Source organism: Natator depressus, chromosome 10 (assembly GCF_965152275.1).
Source record: "Natator depressus isolate rNatDep1 chromosome 10, rNatDep2.hap1, whole genome shotgun sequence".
In the NCBI taxonomy this organism is placed as follows: domain Eukaryota; kingdom Metazoa; phylum Chordata; order Testudines; family Cheloniidae; genus Natator; species Natator depressus.
In genome coordinates, this window is record NC_134243.1 from 59,970,850 (window position 1) to 59,989,974 (window position 19,125).

The following is a 19,125-nucleotide window of genomic DNA, read 5'->3' on the forward strand; positions in this document are numbered from 1 at the left end:
TCATTCAGAAAAGCTAACTTTCTAGCCCTCGTGGCTATTGAGAAAAGCTCAAAAATATGAACCCAAGGGACTCAAAAATCAGGAGGCAAATATAAAAAACACAAAATTGAGTATTTTTAAATTTTCATTATTTTTAAGCTAATCTCATGATTTTTGCGGGCCTGAGGCATGATTACTGAATGCTTGGTTTGGCACTGGTGTTACTCAGTTTTTACCCAGGAAAACTCAAACCTCAGGGATTGGGCCTTTGTAAATTCTTTGAGAACGCTATATAAATTATTATTAATAATTAAAACAAAAATGCCTGCCAAACTCCTGTGAGGAAGACCTCAGTGGTGTGGCATTAAGAGGCATGTTGGTGATACATCAGTTTAAACCAGCACCAATCACTATCTGCTTCATGAACACATCAGGGAATTAGAGAAGATAGAAACCTGCAGCACCAACAAGGCAGACACTTGGTTGAGGAGACTGTTCCCATTACCATCTTTTGCTACCTCCACATTACAAGTCTCAGGCATCAAGAGTCAGGAATCCAGGATCAGGAGTCAGACTTAAGTGTATCTGATCTCTGATACTGGACCTCTTTTACATAACTCCTGAGATGTCCTAAAATGGACACCATGTGTAACACCAACAGACCCCGGTCATGGACAGGCGGGATCAAACCTGAGACCTCTGGAGCTTAGTGCATGAGCGTCTAGCGCATGAGCTAAAAGCCAACGGGCTGTTAGCTAAGACTGTAGAGCAAACTCATTAATCTCTCTAAGTGGTCTCAGTGCCACTAGACAGGACAGAACCCCACACCCAGGAGGTGTGTGGGTTACACATGCATCTCCAGACACAGCTCTTCCCCACTAGCCTTACCCAGTCAGGAAGGATATTAGTGAGTGCTACAGACATTTGAGCTTGAATCAATGACTTGTATCCCATTGATTTCAGGGCAAAATCATCACAACCTGAGTCAGAATAAATTCCAGTGTATTCCCAAATACTCCAACCACCAGTAAATGCTCCAACCATATGGCTTGTCCTTATTTTAGTTTAAAACATTTTAAGTTTTTTTCTAAAAGAATATAACACAAAAGACGTAATCAACTGACCCTTGTAATTGAAATGCAATTGGCTGGAAAAAATGATTATACTGCAATTTTCTAACGCTCTACAGCAACTCATTCAAGACAAGTGACTTTATAGTTTTGTTTTAAAATCACGACTTCCAAGAAATAAACAAGTCATTAATTTGTGCAGCCACAAAAATCTTCAAAAATACCTAACCTTCTATTTAGTTTTTGTTATTTTAAAATATGTTGTGCCATTCTTAATAGCTGAGAACACAGAGGATTCAGGCATAGTGCAGGGTTAGTGTGCTCTGGGATGAATCCATCCCCCACTCCCAACCGTGAGCCAGGCTGTGGGGCTGGAACAGTTGGTGAAGCCTCCTGGGGCAGATGCTATTGGACTCATGTTTAGAGCTGAGCAAATAACTGATTTTTCAGGTCGCTGGCAGTTCAAATAAAAAAATGAATTTGGTCAAACCAAAACTGACATTTTTCAGGATTTTTGGTGAAGCAAGAAAGTCAGAAAATTTTTGTTTAGATTTTGGGCATTTTTAACTTTTAATAAAAGTAAAAGAAATGAAGGGCTAGATATTTACAAGTGCCCTTGTGAATCTAGACCCCATTGTTTTTTTCTTGGCTGACATTATTCCGTGAATGTGTCCAATTTGTTAATAGTTGTCCCAAAACTGCATTTTTGATGAAAAATTTCACCCACCTCTACTCAGATTCAAGTGATTCTGGGGTCCCCTCCCTTGCCCGGCCCCATTGTGTCCTTCCATGTTTGACTGTGCAAAGTTGGGGTAAAGACCCTTTCCCAGGGCTCCTCCACTACTAAGAGCCTGAGTATTACACTTTCACTTTGAGCAGCACTTACTCATATCAGTAGTAACACTGATTTCAACTGGACTACTCCTGTGATTCAGTGCTACTCAGAGTTGAGTAAAGGTTCCAGAATTGGGTTCTTTGCTTTCATCAGCTGGTTTCAACCATTCTGAATCACAAAGTACTTTAAAATGATGACAATCTATCCGGTAAATACATTCTAATGTTTAATCAATTAGAGATTTATTTTTTACTTTTAAATCCCCTTTATAATAAAAGGGAAGCTAAAGAATTATGCCAATTGAAAGTCAATGGGATTTAGGTTCCTTCATTACCTAAATCCCTTTTTAAAAGGTGTTGGAATGCTGAGTAGATCAATGCCTATATACCTTTAAAAATCTGGGTCTAACACTTGAAAACCTGAATTAAACTGGTCATCATCATATTGATCGTACCTCTCTAAGGCCTAAGCTCAAGTATTTGGTATGCGGTATTTATACTATTTTTCTATGACTATCTGAGAAAGTTCATGTAATACTCCTCATACAAGTAGGTTAAAAAACTCCAACTCTATTTACTAATCAGAATGGGTTTCTTGGCATTAGGAGTCCAAAAGAATGAAAATGGGTTTAAGCAGTGAAAAAGGAGGAAATGGAACACATGCATCAACTAAAGTAATTCATGAAACAAATCCTGGAACGTGTTCCAAAAATGCCAGTGTGCAAATATAACTAGTTCCTTAGCAGGTTACCTTATGGACTTTTATTTTAATGCTGTAGGTATTACAACCTGGCACTAACCTTAACAACATTACGGTAATGGTATTTACACAAAGTCACACTTCTTAAAGATTTATCCTCACTTTTCAAAAATAAAAAATAAAATAAAAGTGTGTTAAAAAAATAAAGTGCAGCAGGTCTTTGAACAATATCAGCAATGCATACAGCAGTTTGTCTTTCTCCAGCTATTGTTTTACTGAACAAACATTTTGCTAGTGCAAGGAATTTTTGCTGCAGAACTGACAAAGGCCCCAGTGCTCTATATCATAACTAATGGAGTTTTCTTACATACCAAGACAGAAAAAAAGAGAGCAATTATAAAATATAAAAAATGGAAATATGAATGCATGTTTTGCCTATGTTCCAGGCCATTAAAAATAAGTGGCTGTTCATCTTAATAAAAAAATCTTTCAATATTCCAACAGTACAGGGCCAACATCGTCTTTCAAAAACAAATGCAATAATTAAAAATATGTATTTTTTAAAATCTATCCTTGGAGGTGCATTTTTGGCTCTCTCTGACACTGGAGAGAGCCTACATTTGCTCGAGGAGCAGAATTTTCCCCAATGTCATTCTTTGATTTAATTACCTAGGATACTACAAAATGATTGACAGTGGGGGCGTAGTAGGTATCCCGAATGAGTTACTGCCTTTGCCTTTCATTTCTAGAGGCCTTGATTCAAAGCAGAGCTGAACAAACTAATCCAACTATTTTTACATATGAACCTTTTCATAATTTTGTTTCAAGCTGTTGCACAATTAAAATTTCTGTCAAATTGCTAGATTCACATCAGTAACAGGGTAAATGAGAAATTTCTCATGATTTTGATGGGAAGTAACTTTAACTGATTTTTTTTCTTTTAAATTTTGCATATGCAGTTGGAAATAGGCAGATTTTTGAGAGAAAATGAGCTAACAATAAAATTTCACTTTTGTGAGAGAAACTGAGCCATTAAAAAAAAAATTGGAAACCTCCATTTTCCAAGTTTTTGAATTTTGTTTCAGTTTCTTTGCTCACTTCTAATTAACCTCTAGCTTAGGGTCACAAATGCAAATGACATTTATCATCTCATTCTGCATCCCATTTTTCCACAACAAAAGACCCACTCTAGTTTAGATTGAGATTACGTGATCAGCCCTGACAAAGGGCGATGCATTACTCCACTCCCTGGAGCAACCTGGGCTAGAGATTGTGACTCAATCACACTCTCTGTTCTGGTTCCCCAAGGAGAGAGTAAATTGCACCAGAAGTAGGTTCCGTGCAGTTCTTTGGCACAGTTATTCTGGCCAGTGCATTGGGGGTAGAGTGAAGGTCCTGTCCCACCTCCACCATGTTCAGCCCACCTGCACAGAAGGGGTTTCATTGTGGCTCTGAGGGGCCTGCTTCCCTTTCCACACTGTTACCCACAATGTAGGTAACACAGGCAGGGTATTGAGGGAGTGTCAAAAAAGCCAGGCCATAATTTGGCACTTAAACATTAAACATAAATGGTGGTGCCTGCTCAAGGAATGCCCAGGATGTTGAAGGTCCATATCAGGAAGCTTGGTTTAAATCAGTTCATTCAGTTCTTCATTTTCAAGAGCAATATATTCATTCACCAACGTTAAAAAGGAAGAAATTGCAATAAGGAGTTCAAGTCTTAGAAATCATAATACTTTTATTATAATGAAAATGTTACTCTCATTCTAAAACGGCTGTTCATTTTACAATACATGGACAAAGACTTTAGAAATAAGAGTCCAAAGTGCTAAGAGTCTGGTTTTTGGAACGGAATAAATTTAAATTGTTCTTAGCACTTCATAGACTGTAAATTGCAAGATTTGCTGCAATTCTCCATGGGCAATTGTTTAGCAGAGTTACTTTTAACCTACGATTCACTGTCATAATATTTTATCTAATATCTATGGCTTTTTGTTATTCTCTGTTGTCATATTGTTTTGATTTTCTGACACAGATTAACTCCATCCTAGATGTTTAAATCACATGCCATTGTAAACTTTAGGTACATCTAGCTGTGTGCTTTGCTCAGCGGGAGTTGATAATAAATTTGCATAAATATACTATACTATGTAAAGTAAAAAAAAAAATCTAAAAAGAGATCTTCGACAGTCATATCTTTTGGAAGTCATAACACATTAATCAAATTATAAAACTATAAAATCTGGTTATTAAAAATTTTATAGGAGGAAAGGGATTATCAGACAAGCAAGTTCTGGTTACTACTAGACATACCGATCCAACTCCTCTCATTTAGAGACCATTGATACAATTCCATATACTTCACCGGAGATGTACTAATGTAAAAGAACTAGGACTTGAGCCTGCAAACACTTATGTATATAATGTTATTCCCCTGAATTCAGTGGGACTGCTTGTAAGTATGAAGTTGAAGAGTCAATGCCACATTCAAGAGCCTCAGTCCTTGATTCTGGCTAAGCACTAGATTGTGTGAATCTGAGAGGGGGCAAGGAGGACATAGGTTGCTTTACTTTGCCTTTCAGCCCCCTAGCTCCTAAAACCAGCTTTGAGCTGATTAAGCTGCTAGTGAAAATTAGAGAAACCTCAGTGCTGCTCTAAGTTACAGCAGCTGGCAATGTTCCTCAAAATGCCCATTCTGACAGCTGTGGACTGCCAGAAAGCAGTAGTGCTCTAGTCACGCTCCTTCCCTGGGCAAGCTACACATGATTTACGCCAATTTGATGGCCCCCTTTACACAGCTGGAGTAAGGAGGACATAGAGAGAACTAGGATCTGGCCCAAGGTGTGGATCTCAGCCCTTTAATTGTGGCACTTCCTTAGATCTGGAACTCTCACTGAAGTGGACTGTTTCTAGGAGTATGGATTAATCACACAAATTAAGCTTTGTAAACTTAGTCCTAGGTTTTTTAAGGTCAGCCATAAGATAAATTTCCTTTTATTAACCAGGTTAAATTGGTGTTTTGCTTTGGGGGGCCATTTTCAGCCATTTTGCCCAGTGCATCAAGTGGCCAAAGCACAGGGGGGAATGGTATAGGCTAGAAGAATGCCTTCGGATGTATTTCACAAATTACACCATATAAGGATAGACCGTATTATAAGATAAAACAAATCAAAACGCAAATATCTCAGTTATTTTTTAGAATGAAACTACAGGCTTTAGAAATGCTTACATTTGTCCACAGCACGGTTAAAAGGCACTGGATTATTAACATCAAGCACTTTGGCTTCAATTTTGCAATAAAATTAGCTTGGTGTCAAAACAATTTTAAAAAGCTAAATGAAGTTTCCTTACTGTATCAACATAGTTGAAATTTAAGTATGTAACATTTAAATTGCTGTTAATGAGGGATCTTAGTGGCATATTTTCAGCAGCAGCAGCAGATCTGCAATAATAGTCTTATATTGCAGGGTTTTAGAAAATTAATAGAAGGAAACTCATTTGAAAATATAAAATTTCTTCTATTGCCTTTTTAAGTGTTATTAGATGACATTTTTCTTTTTCACAAAAAATTGCAAGACAAATGGGTGACTAAGTATACTAGCACTGTAGCAAATATGATTTGAGAGGTGGAGCCAAAGCATCCAAAGGAGATGGGGAATAAAGGTCACGGTCTACTCTCTTGATCTTACATTCCACAGAAGAAACCTCATGCTGGTCCAAGGAATGAGGAAATGCAGTTTGTAGCTTCCTGATCCTGAAGCTGCTAGGGTCCAGCTCACCCCTGGCGTTGGTTAGGACAGCCCAACACTCGGCTGCCATGGTAGCTATGGTCCTGTGAGCACCTGAGGAATAGCTGGACCATAGGAATGACTGGCTATTCCTCCTCCCTGTTCCCAGCATGACCCTCTTCACCACCCTGGCCTACTCTGGGAACACCTCCCCCCCCCACACACACACATGGTAAATCACCTGTTCTGGAGATTCTGAGTCTGTCATAGAGACTCCCTACACCAGGGGTATTTCCAGAGTGTGGCTTGCAGTCTGCTTTTAGCTATTTTTCTTGGTGCATCTTTGTGGCCAAAGCACAGGGGTGAATTCCCCCTAAAGCCATAGAAAGAAGAGCCTGCGAACTAAGGATCTGACTCGACTTCCTTTGAAGTGAATAGCAACATTTCTATTGACTTGAATGAGAGCTGGATCAGGCAGCAAGCTAAGAAAACTCTCAGTTGCTTGGTGGGTGGCATGGTGCTACTGCATCTCTAGCCAAAACTGACCTGGGGCCTGATTTTCAGAGGTGATGACATCCCACTGACCTCATTTGGAGTATGGCTGCTCAGAATCACTAAAAACCAGGCCCATTGTCTGTGTGTGTCACCAATGGGCAGAGGCGGATTACCGTTTTGTGGGGCCCTGGGCTAGAGCAAGTGGAGGCCCCTCCCCACCCATTCCATCTGCAGTCGTCTCCACCTTCTTCCCCACATGCTCCTGCTGGGGCGTGGAGGCTTGCACTGCTCCGCCAGCCCGGCACTCCTACGGGGGAAGCCCTCACACCCTGACCCGCTCCCCTACAGAAGCACTGGGAAGGCGGAGTGGAGTAAAGGGGTGCCCACTTTTCTGGGGTCCCCGGGCACGTGCCCCGTTGGCCTAGTGGTTAATCCACCACTGCCAATGGGCAACAAGATCAACTAATATCTAACTAATACCACTAAACTAGCACAGAGAAGCAGGCAGACACTGCAGGGATTCCATCTTGCTGGCATAGTCAATAAGAAGGAATTGAGGGATGATGGGACCCACTCTGCCCTTTATGCCCTCTGATAGGAGCGTGCCAGGCTATCTGAGCTACGTCTGCACTACATACCACTGGTGTCATCGTGCAGCATATGTCTAGCTACATGCTGCAGGTGAAAAACAGGCTGGTTCCACACTGGGATGCATAGCTACACTTGCCAATGAAAGGCTCTGGCAGAAGGGATACAGCTGGGAAACACTTCAGCAGCGCCTCACTCTGGTTGAGCCTTTCCCTGTTGCCTCCACCTACCACCAAAGCCAGAGTCTTTCCTGTGGGAGGAAAGGGCCCGAGCAGCAGGGAACTGCCAAAGTCCTTCCCCACTCTGGATCCTTTTCCCCTGCCAGAGGGCAGCAGAGGAGGATTCCAGGGGCAGGGAGGTGGCAGAGCCTTTCCCTGTTGCCTCCCCTGACAGAGCTTTTCCCCATTGCAGGAGTCTTTACTTGCAAATTCAATAAAGACATTTTTCAGTGAAAGGTCTCTGACTGATGCACATTAATCCCGCAGTGAAATAACCACCCAAACCCAAGGGGTAGTTAGAAGGGAACTTTGTGACAGAGAATCAGACCTGTTTTTTTCTGAGAAAGGTTCTAGCAGCGGGGAGGCAGTAAGACCTACACTGCTAATAAGAGCAGTGTAGACAGGGAGGCACAGCTTTGGCGACTAGAGAACATGTAGGGTATGTATTCATCTACATACCCACACCCTTCAGACAAGTCTTTTCTTGCCTAAACTGTGCCTCACCAGCTTCACTGCTAGCCTATTTATGCCTGTGCTAGGGGGACTTTGCAGGTATGTTCTCTATACTCTGCACGCTTCTTTCAGTGGTGTGGACATACCCCTAGCCTGCAGATGCAGCCCCAACCGATCCTATAGGCCAAAAGAATCTGATCTTGCACACACAGAGTGCATGCACACCTAAAAGGAGTAGAATCCATGGGTACAATCACTCAAAGAATCAGTAGCTCAATACAGGAAGGCATGGTTACGGTGAAGGAAGTGTAGCTGGAGGAGTTGCAGAGCTGCAGCTCTGGAGACAGGAGTTCATGACTGACATACAGAACAGCTATTGCACCAGCAATGGCTTTGCAATCCCACTGCCCCATCCCCAGCCTTTGTACCTCAGATAGGGTTGCCAACTTTCTAATCGCACAAAACCAAACACCCTAGCCCCATGCCTTCCCTGAGGCCCTGCCCCTGCTCACTACATTCCCCCTCCTTTGGTGGCTCGCTCTCCCGCACCCTCACTCACTTTCATTGGGCTGGGGCAGAGGGTTGGGGTGCAGGAGGGGGTGAGGGCTCTGGGGTGGGGCTGGGGATGAGGGGGTTGGGGTGCAGGAGGGGGCTCCAGGCTGGGGGGCGGGGCTGAGGGATTCGGAGTGTGGGAGAGGGCTGTGGGTTGAGGTGTGGGAGGGGGTGAAGGCTCGGGGCTGTGGGTGCGGGCTCTGGGGTGGGGCCGGGGATGAGGAGGGGGGTCTGGGTTTGGGGAGGGCTTGGGTTTATCTCGGTCAGCTCCCGGTCAGCAGTGCAGTGGGGCTAAGGCAGGCTCCCTGCCTGTCCTTGCACCACGCTGCGCCCTGGAAGCAGCCAGCAGCAGGTCCAGCTCCTAGGTGGGGAGCGGGGTGGGAGGGGGAAGAGGGACAGGAGGTTCTGCATGCTTCTTTTGCCCACAGGCACAGCTCCCCAGCTCCCATTGGCCGCAGTTCCCTGCCTTAGCCCTGCAGCACTGCTGATCAGACTTTTAACGGCGCGGTCAGCAGTGCTGACCGGAGCCACCAGGGTCCCTTTTCTATCTGGCATTATGGTCAAAAACCAGACACCTGGAAGCCCTAACTTCAGACCTTTCCTGGAAGGATCAGGTCTAAGGATGAAAGGGTGTTTGTGGCCACTTAATCTCTCTGAAGAGAGCAACAAAGGTATTAATCAGTACCAGCTATTGTACTTTTTGTGAATTTTACCAAAAGAGACTAAATGGACAGAGTCCGCAAACCAGAGCTTGGAGTGTCAAATGCTTACAAAGTGTTCCTCTGAGCCAAGTAATTACATTCAAATTCTTTCTGTTGTATATTGGAAAACTGCTTTTCTTTTAGACTGAAGATATATTTACCACATGAGATCTGCTCTTTATTCTGATTTCTCAATTCTCCAAAGCAAGAAACTGCAAAATTTCTCTTGGTTGTTAAAGATACTCCACAAAAAAGATGTATTTTCATAAACACAAGCAAAGCCAATTGATGATCACCCCCAAAGAAAACTCCCTGCAGTAGAACTGCGGTATTTTTACCAAGATGCTTTCTTGAGCAGTGCACATACCCTTAAGAGTTGCCCATTAGATTTGGCTGAATAATTCACTACACAAAATTTACTTGATAAATTATCTGTTTTTTATTCACAAATTGTTCACAGATTTGTGAACATGCTTATTATTCAAAATTAATTATTGCCAATTAATTTAATCAAATAATACTTGGTCTGTAACTTATATATGAGCCATTCATTGTGAGCACACAAAATTTAAAACGTGATAGGTCATGATAGGCTTCTTTTCCCCGACTGGGTGATCATAATTCTTAGTCCCCAGTTTCTGGTGAAATTACTTGTGATTATGAATCTGAAATTCACATTCTGCAATATTCTACAATGTTTGCTTTACAATTTCTAGTTTGGAATTCCTGACAAAATCAGTTCATAGAATATTTGTAGATGGCAACACACAAAAAGGGGACAAACCAATCTAGGCCAATTCATAAAAAATAAAGTGAATGAAGAGTCTTAGAAAATGTGTTGCAGTGTTTGCTCGGTTCTGTTTCTCTTCCTTTTTTATTTCTATGGTGAAAATCAGCCTGTTGTTACATTATTTACCAATTGAAAATTGCGGTTTCCTCTTTAAATGAAAAAATCTTTCTATTTTTACTACTACTAAATGAAAACCTTAATCCAAAAGAACCAAACATACAACCCTAGCTTACATCACATTTGAAATCCAGAAAGAGTTAGATTTAAACAGTACTCTCAAACTTTCCAATAGATTTTTCATCTAGTCATCATGAACTAAAATACAAAAAAAATTCAATAAAGACATTTTTCAGTGAAAGGTCTCTGATTGATGCACATTTATCCCCCAGTGAAATAACCAGTCAAACCCAAGGGGTAGTTAGAAGGGAACTTTGTGACAGAGAATCAGACCTGTTTTTTTCTGAGAAAGGCATCCCATCCCCAGGCCTTAACTCTCAAGCGATTATCATGGAGCAGAACCAGTATAGTTTTTGTTTTCATCAAGGAAGTGAAGGCAGTAGGAACCATACACAGCATTGTTTTATACTATAAAATAAATGTCATTTCTCTGTAAATGACTTGATCCTAAATCATTTATGGGAACATCGTACAATAGAAATAAATCTAGCTATAAAATTATAATAGTACATTAAGTAATAATTCACCTCTTTAAGCAAGATGTAATGATGTACAAAGCTAAGAGAAAGATGAAGGAGGGAGGGTAAATGAATCTAGTGGTTAGAGCAGGTAACCTAGAGTGGTTTAGGTTCTATGTATGCACACTCTGTGCATGAGTTTCCCTACATGTAGCATGGATATAATAATATCAGAGGGGAAATGTAAGGTTTAACTAATTCATTTGTCCAGTGTGGTTTGAGATCCTTGGAGGAACTGCACTAAACAAGTGCATTTAAATACACAAATGCCCTTCTACCTTGCAGATAGAGATCCAGTACAATATTTAACAATAAGCTGCAGTAAATAAAAGAAATAACCATTGCAATAGATGGTGCCATTAAATCCTGTGATGAAAAACTTTGGGGTTTATGTGCCTTAGCATTAGAGAAGATAATTTTTTTTTAAAATATACTATCAAGAAATGGTGGAAACAAGATACATGCCCTGAATAATAATAATTAAAAAAAATCTATAACAGCAACTTTTGTAATGTCAGTGAATTTAATAATATTCATCTGGATTTCCATGAGCATGGTTGAAAGCAGAATTTGGTCCTTTTATACTGACGGATTTTCCACTGGGCCAACAGACTGTAGATAATGGAGAATTATTCTCCTTTAAGCTCCAGACGCAAAGCCCCTTAAATAAGAGGCCCTGTTCTAAAGTGACCAGAGCATATTTCAATTTAGATTATCTAGTGCAGACTACAAATCACCTACACATTTTAGAAGTTGTGGTCAGCATACCCTGTATATATATAATTGTGAAAATGTACTGTTGTATTATTGACATCACCATTAAGTTTTCTGTACTTCTGGGACTGACGTTTTATCACTACACCTACTGATTTACTGATTATTTTTGGATTAATTTGGTCTGAGCCAAAGCCAAATGATGAAAATGAAAGTCTTTCCACTGACCTCAATGGGCTCTGGATCTGGCCCACAGAGATGATGACGGTGTATTGGTAAGTATACTCTGTGGATAAAAATAATAGCTAATAAAACACTTTTACATTTCTACTGCTAACTGTGAAGTACTTCACTCTGAGTATTCTTTGAGAAATAGATTTAAGTGACAGACTTTTTTGATCAGGATTGCATTTGAAATGAAGAAACAAGAACGAAGGTTTTGAATTCTTCACTCCCCTCTGATAGGTTTTTTAAAAATTAGAAATGGTATACTTACGTCATAGCTTGATAGATATATTCAATTCCATAACGCATTGCAAATTCATCTACAATTTCTTGTGCAGCAGCATCAAAGTACACCTTCCAGGCTTCATCTCCTTTCACTTCAGGGATTTTTACAACACCATTAGATTTAACTTCAGTCAAGTAATGGAACAGGTTCTAAAAGGTAAGAGTTTTTTTCAAATTAATAGGAAATTTCAATATCTATGTGGCATTATGTAAGAATATTCTATATTATAAAAAAAATTGAGTGTATTCATTAATTTCAAATGTTGTTTGCCTCTGCAATTACTAATACCAAACTAACCATCATTTTGAGAGGAAAGACTGAAGCTTTAAAAATACTTTTTTGAATGGAGCTCTGCCAATGCAGGCTAGTGATTCAACAACCTGATCTGTCTCCTTGACATAAGGTCATTTCAGTTAACCATTGCCGGCAGAGACAATTCTAATGCTATACAAAATAGTGCAGGAACTTTCTCTTTTGTCTTATGTGCCCTTGTTAATGAATCATATCATTATGTTATAATGCTCACTGAACTGTCAGCAGCATGAATTGATTTTTAACCAATGAATTTCAAGTTTCATGATTTAAAAATCCTGAGTTATAGGCAATTTGTAAAGAATATCTCAGCAATTACTCAAAGAACAAAGGGATATAGCAAAGATCAGGGTTTAGCAACCTTCACAGCAAGAGCTAGCATTTAATTTGCATGCAGTGACAGAATTTGTTCTTCTCTGATTGCCTGCCTTGCTTAGCTACAAACAAATACAAAAAACAGGACTGTCAAATTCGGTTTCCTGGATATTTTCAATGACAAAAGACGACCAACAATTTTACCTTTACACAACCATTTCTCTTTAGCCCAGTCCATAAGCATGTAGAAGGTGATCCTGCACTATTGATGTTAATGGAGTTCCGCCATTCACTTCAAAGTGAAGCTGATCTGGGCCCTATACAACTTAGATACACACACTGTGCATGAAGACAGGTGCTCAATGCAACTATACCTTAGAGACAATTTTGTAGATACCCTTTAGAGCTTTAGTACTGTACCTTTCATAGCACACCCTTACAAAGTCTATCTATTTTCTTGTGCTTTGGGGATAAAAATTAAATGGTGGGCCAGTTTGATGCAAACAGGAATTAACAGATACAGAGATGTTATCAAGTAGCTGCTGCTTTTATTTGTGATGAATTTTCTTTTAATTTATGTCAAAGGCTGCCTACTCTTGGTGCTGCTTGTTTCTCACCATCTTTCCCAGGAATTCTTCTGCCTGTCCTCATCTGATTACATTTCTGGGACACTGCAGAACTATTGCAGGGATATTAATGCTCATCTGCCCGTGCTGCTGTACACTGTAAGGCACCCTTCAATGAATCGAAGGACGGGACAGACATAGATAACACAGATATTGTTCTCTGTTTACACAGAGAATGAAGAATCGTCCTCACTCTTCCACCCCCTATTTTTCATATTATCTATTCCCAATCACATCAAAGTCCTCATCAGGATCTAAAATTAGAAATACGCCACCCAAGTCAGTAGTTCAAATCTGAAAACAATACGGCATGAACGGGAGGAAAAAAAAGTTTAATATTTTATGGGATGTTTTCCTAATTCCATGTAAAACTCTGTCAACACAATTTGATCCTGGACTTCTATTGTAGACAAAGTCCAAATGAAACTAACCGGAAATCTGACTGAGAACGAACTGACCAGTCAGGCCCCAGGAGGATAAATACTGCTCCCTATGGATTGCTATGGCCTGTGTGTCAACTATCCTAAACATTATATGACTGATTTCTCATGTCTCCCATGGATGATGTGGGAGCATATGTATTCTGGAGGGGTTGTGTGTGTGTGTGTGTGTGTGTGTGTGTGTGTGTGTGTGTGTGTGTGTGTGTGTGTGTGTGTGTGTGTGTGTGTGTGTGTGTGTGTGTGTGATAATTTAAAAATAAATAAATACAATCCTAGTATTCTTGATGACATTAACAAGCATGTGACTGGCATTTAAAATGTTGAGGGTAGAGAACTACAGAAGCAAAGCTTAGGAAGTCATGTGGCCATTTCACCTCTTTCTACTTTCTAACCATTTGGCAAGACCAATCTGCTGATGTGGTAGCATATCAGTCTCTCCTCCTTGGATACAGTGACTTTGAATTTGGTCATGAGATTCAATCACTAATACATATTTCAAGCGTTTGAACTAAAACACCTGTTGCAGTGAAACTAAATGTATCACTGTTCTAGTCTTCATAGCCCTATATTCTCTATTTATCTAATTTCTATGGAGCAAAATGATCTTGTACATGAACAAACTCCGCCAACATACCTCATGTAAACATGTGTATTGCACATGGTATGGAGCAACTTTCTCCTCTCCTTTTATTTCAACGTTGATTTTCAACCTAATGGCACCAGAGACAGCTGATTTATCTGTTCGTTTTTCTGAAGAAACAGAAAAATAATTGTTAATTATTACCAAGAATACATTTCTGTCAAAACAGAGAAAAAATAACTGCAGTTCTAAAAACTGCTTTGGTCCAAATAATGTTTTCTATGCCCCCAAAGTCCAGCTGTTGAGCACAACATGTATTGATTTTCATAGTTAGGAATTTCTAATATAATGTCATTCTTGATATCTTTGTAAACATGAGCTCCCATATGGGCCAGGCTATGGAGCAGAATATTTTGCTGTGAAGTAAGAAATCTCCCATAATTTGTCACCCAAACAAACTCAAAATAGGTTGTACACAAACTTGTGTACTACTTTCTTTTAAAGGAAATGAGTTAATTCTCCTATTTCTTATTTACTATTTTATTAGTATTGGTGCTTCCCCACGGGCATCCCCATCTTCAACATCCTCAAAGACATCCATGCCTGACGGGAAACTTTAAGTTCTGTGCATAGGTGTGATTCCTGAACTGGGGCTGAACCATACTGAAGAAAACATCTGGAGAACTTTGCATGAAGCCATCTATATTAGTCTATCTAGTTACTACTGCTCCTTGTGTGGACAGCTGTTCTTTGATTTCACCTATTATTATTCCAGCCCACTCCAGCAGTGCAATCTGACTGAACAAGCATTAAGACTTTTTTTTAAAATAAATCTTCTGTACAGTGCTGTGAAATGAATCATGAATGAAGGGAATGGTATAAGGAGTAAGAATCTGGCATTCTTACTAATCCAATGCATTTCTTTTTTGAATCTCCCCCCCCCCCCCGAAAAAGTGATGTGCGCGCACGTGCACTAAAATGACATATACCATCCTCCTTTTTAAGATATTACAATTAACAAGAGCCATCTATAAGGTTAATTGTAGAAGACAATTAAAAGCTTTGCAGTCTATGGTTTTTCTTTCTTTTCCCCAGTTATACAGTAAAGGTGTGTATTTTCAACATTAAATTGCTTCCCATCAAATCAGTTAAGCAACAATTTTTGAGGCATCAGTTTTATTAATTGAAAGATATTAAGGAAGTCTTTCAGGATGACAATGACTTGTTTAACTTATTAAAAACTACTCTGCATACAAATATAAAATAACACATGGCTAAAAGCTTTGTTTAATTTTCTGCAAAGAATCAAACATTTTTCTTTACATGTCTGTATATTTCAATGGACAATGAAACTTGAAGTAGAACAGTGGAGAAATAAAGGTATTACATTGCGTAATAAAGATCTTTGCCCAGAAAACACATGTTCCAACTTTGGCAAACTCCCTGTTACATAATTTACCTTTTGCAAAGCAGGCAATCTAGATAAAACATTGTTATCATGTTTACATTATCAAACGAATAGAGGAGAGTAGTACTTGCATTACAGCACATCTAGTGGATACAAACTTGCTTTCAGAAAAAAATCAATACTGCATGCTTATCTTTAAGTAAGCTAAAATCTACTTGCAAACATTAATTATTTGAACAAATACAAATTGGCACATTGTATGTAATCATGGGCCTCATTCTCATCTCTGATACATGGGTATAAATTAGAAAAGAGTTCAGTGATAACAGAATAGCACAAGTGAAATGTCAAAGAAGAATTATGCCCAGGACTTTACATAAACATATATTAAATGATAACATGGTTATTATTTGATATTCAGTAAGCAAATGCTTCTATATGTTTTTCTGTGGCTCTTTGTAGATTCATTTCATGTACAATGAGGTGTGAATAAAGCGATCTGAGGTATTTATTTACACTCTCCTGATAGCTGTAGAAAAACTATCTACCAAATCCTTTGAAATAATCTCATTTTGAATTAAATCAAAAATTTGTCTTTTGGAGTAGGCATTGCTTTAATTGGCCTGCTATTCAATCTTTAAACAAAGTTTTATTTCTCTGAAGTGTGACTCAAAAGTGAGATCTAATTCCACCTTGACCTGAACCTGGAATCCAAAACTGAGTATAATTTTATATATTAAGATGGAGGTTGGCGGAAGCCCCCGGGTAGATATTGATGAACATGGAATTATGCACACTGTACACTTTTATCTGCCACGTAGTCCCAGGCATCTAATAGTAAAGTTGCAACCTGATTAAAATCATATCAGTGTCTCCTGTCCTTCTTTTGGTGTAGCCGGACAATTATTTCTCTAAAATACTCAAAAGTGAGATCTAATTTCACCCTTTTAAACCTGGAATTCAAAACGGAGTATAATTTTATATATTAAGGGGAGTATTATTTTCATACAACAAATATGCATGACAAAGTTCACAACAGTATACATGTTGAGATTTTGCCTAAACTAATTTTAAGAAGTAATAGAAAATGATTAATACCTAAGTTGTACCATACATCCATTTCTCCGCTTAGTGTTCTCACTTCAATTATTGTTTGTCCCAGAAAGTCATCTGATTCCTTTTTGAAATGTTGCTTTACTCTAGATTTAATATCATCATCTTCATCCCAGACTCTTACTTTTATTCTGTCTGTGGAGTTATGGCATTCACTGTAAAACAACACACAACAAGATACAGGCCATGATACGTTTTCCCAAACAGACTTGTGAATTGCTCTTTATTATTATTTATTAGTTGTATTATTGTAGTGCCTAGGGACCCCAGTCATTGACCAATACTCCATTGTGCTAGGTACTGTTGAAACACAGAACAAAAAAGACAATCCCTGCCCCAAAGTGCTCACAATATAAAACAAGAGACAACAGATGGTAGGGAAGCAATTAAAAAGGCAGGGAAAACAAACAGCAGTAGCCTTCAAAACACACCTACTTTCTTGAGGTATGCCTTACTTTCTTCCATGAACACCTCACCACTGGTGAATATCCCCCTCTATGGGAAAAAGTCCAGGGCAGCTGCAGGCAGGGGAGACATTGGCAGAGGGGCTCCACTAGACCCACTTAGCCAAAGTGAAGGGCCAGAAGAACCACAGGGGCCTGGAACTGGAGGCACAAAGTTTCCATGTGATGTACGTGGCCTCTCACGGACCTTCTGGGCACTGCAGAGATTCTGAGGAATCTGAGGGATATGGGGGAGGTGCAGGAGAGGAGGGAGGTGCCCCACAGTATATTACGTGAGAAAGGAGAGGCAGACTTCATACTGTCCTGATGCAATGACAGGACAGAAAACTCAGAGAGGGAACTTTGCAGAGATTTCCTCGCATCAGCTCCTATAATAAAGCCCATCAGGTTTACAGTTACTTCTTTCTCTAACCACTAGCCAACTGTTGCTCAGTCTTGGCTTTTTAATGTCATCAGTAGGAATCCTCGGGTATAGGACGTCTGCAGAACCACGATCAAGCTGCAGTGTCAGGTTATAGGCAAGCTCACTTTTAGGACACTCTAGCTAGACTGATGCTTGCTTTCCATTATTTGTAGAAGCAACTACGTTATTTCAGAGCTAAATCATTCCGTAATTCTACAAAATAGTTTTAAAATGTTACCTTAGTTTTACTTAACCTGCAAAAAGGGTCTTAATTCAATAATAAGCCTGTATCTTTATCATGGTCTGCTGGAGTAGGCATGAGAATGGTTGCAGATTTCTAGTTTGAGTTCCAGTCCCAGCTCTACCATTAATTGACAGTGTGTCTCAGTTTCTCCAGTATTAATATGTGTGACGTTCCCTGGGTGTTATCTGGACCAGTGATCTGCTAGGTCACTCCAATCCTCGACTCTGGGAGCCAGCCTTACCCTGCTGTGCTGTGAGAACCCCCACTCCCGGGATGTTCACACACAGCCTCTGGCATGTAAGCTGCTCCCAGCTACGTTAGTGGGCACTTTTGGCCACCTGCTGCTTTGACTGTGAAACTGAATGACACTAGCCAATATCTCCGGTCCCAGACACAACCCTGGGAACCTCCATCTTGCAGTGTCCAGTTATGCCTGCTGGACGCTGCAAGCCTATATGAGCTTGTCAATTTAACAGACATTGATATGCACCAGGTTTGTTATCCCAAGGGGAGTCTCTGACATGCTTCAAATCAAACCCACTGCTTCAGGTAGAATAAACAAATTTATTAACTACAAAGACAGATTTTAAGTGATTATAAGTCAAAACACAAGAAGTCAGATTTGGTCAAATGAAATAAGAGCAAAACGTATTCTAAGCTGATCGTAACACTTTCAGTGCCCTTACAAACTTAGATGCTTCTCACCACAGGCAGGCAGGTTGCCCTTCAGCCAGGCTCTTCCCTTTGATCAGCGCTTCAGTCGCTTGGTGGTGATGTCTGTAGATGGAGGTGGAAGAGAGAGGAAGACCATGGCAAACGTCTCTCCCTTTTATCATGTTCTTTCTTCCCTCTTGGCTTTGCCCCCTCTCCTTCAGGGTCAGGTGAGCATTACCTCATCATAGTCCCTGACTGACCAAGGGAATGGAGGTGACTCACTCAAGAGTCCAACAGATCCTTTGTTGCTGCCTAGGCCAGTGTCCTGTGAGGCTGGACTGGGTTTGTCCCATACATGCCCTGATGAGATGTGAACTGCCCCCCCTGTTCCTGGAGAGATTTGCCTGGGGTTGTTTTAAGCCATGAGGACACATTTTCAGTCTCATAACTATATACATGAAATTACAACCTATAACATTACTATAACAACAATGCTCAGTGCATCATGAGCCTTCCGAAGACACCCAACATGACAAAC

At 40.1% G+C, this 19,125-nt stretch overlaps 1 protein-coding gene across 1 annotated transcript in view; it reads right to left on the bottom strand.

The window, feature by feature from the left end:
• UNC13C (unc-13 homolog C) overlaps window positions 1–19,125 on the bottom strand; it is a 397,169-nt gene that overhangs the window by 197,394 nt on the left and 180,650 nt on the right. Inside the window, exons 10-12 of the mRNA XM_074966314.1 lie at window positions 16,808–16,977; window positions 14,356–14,471; window positions 12,014–12,177 (exon numbers count right to left, since the gene is read on the bottom strand). Of these exons, the coding sequence (XP_074822415.1) occupies window positions 12,014–12,177; window positions 14,356–14,471; window positions 16,808–16,977 (450 nt within the window). The remainder of the gene's footprint in view (window positions 1–12,013; window positions 12,178–14,355; window positions 14,472–16,807; window positions 16,978–19,125) is intronic.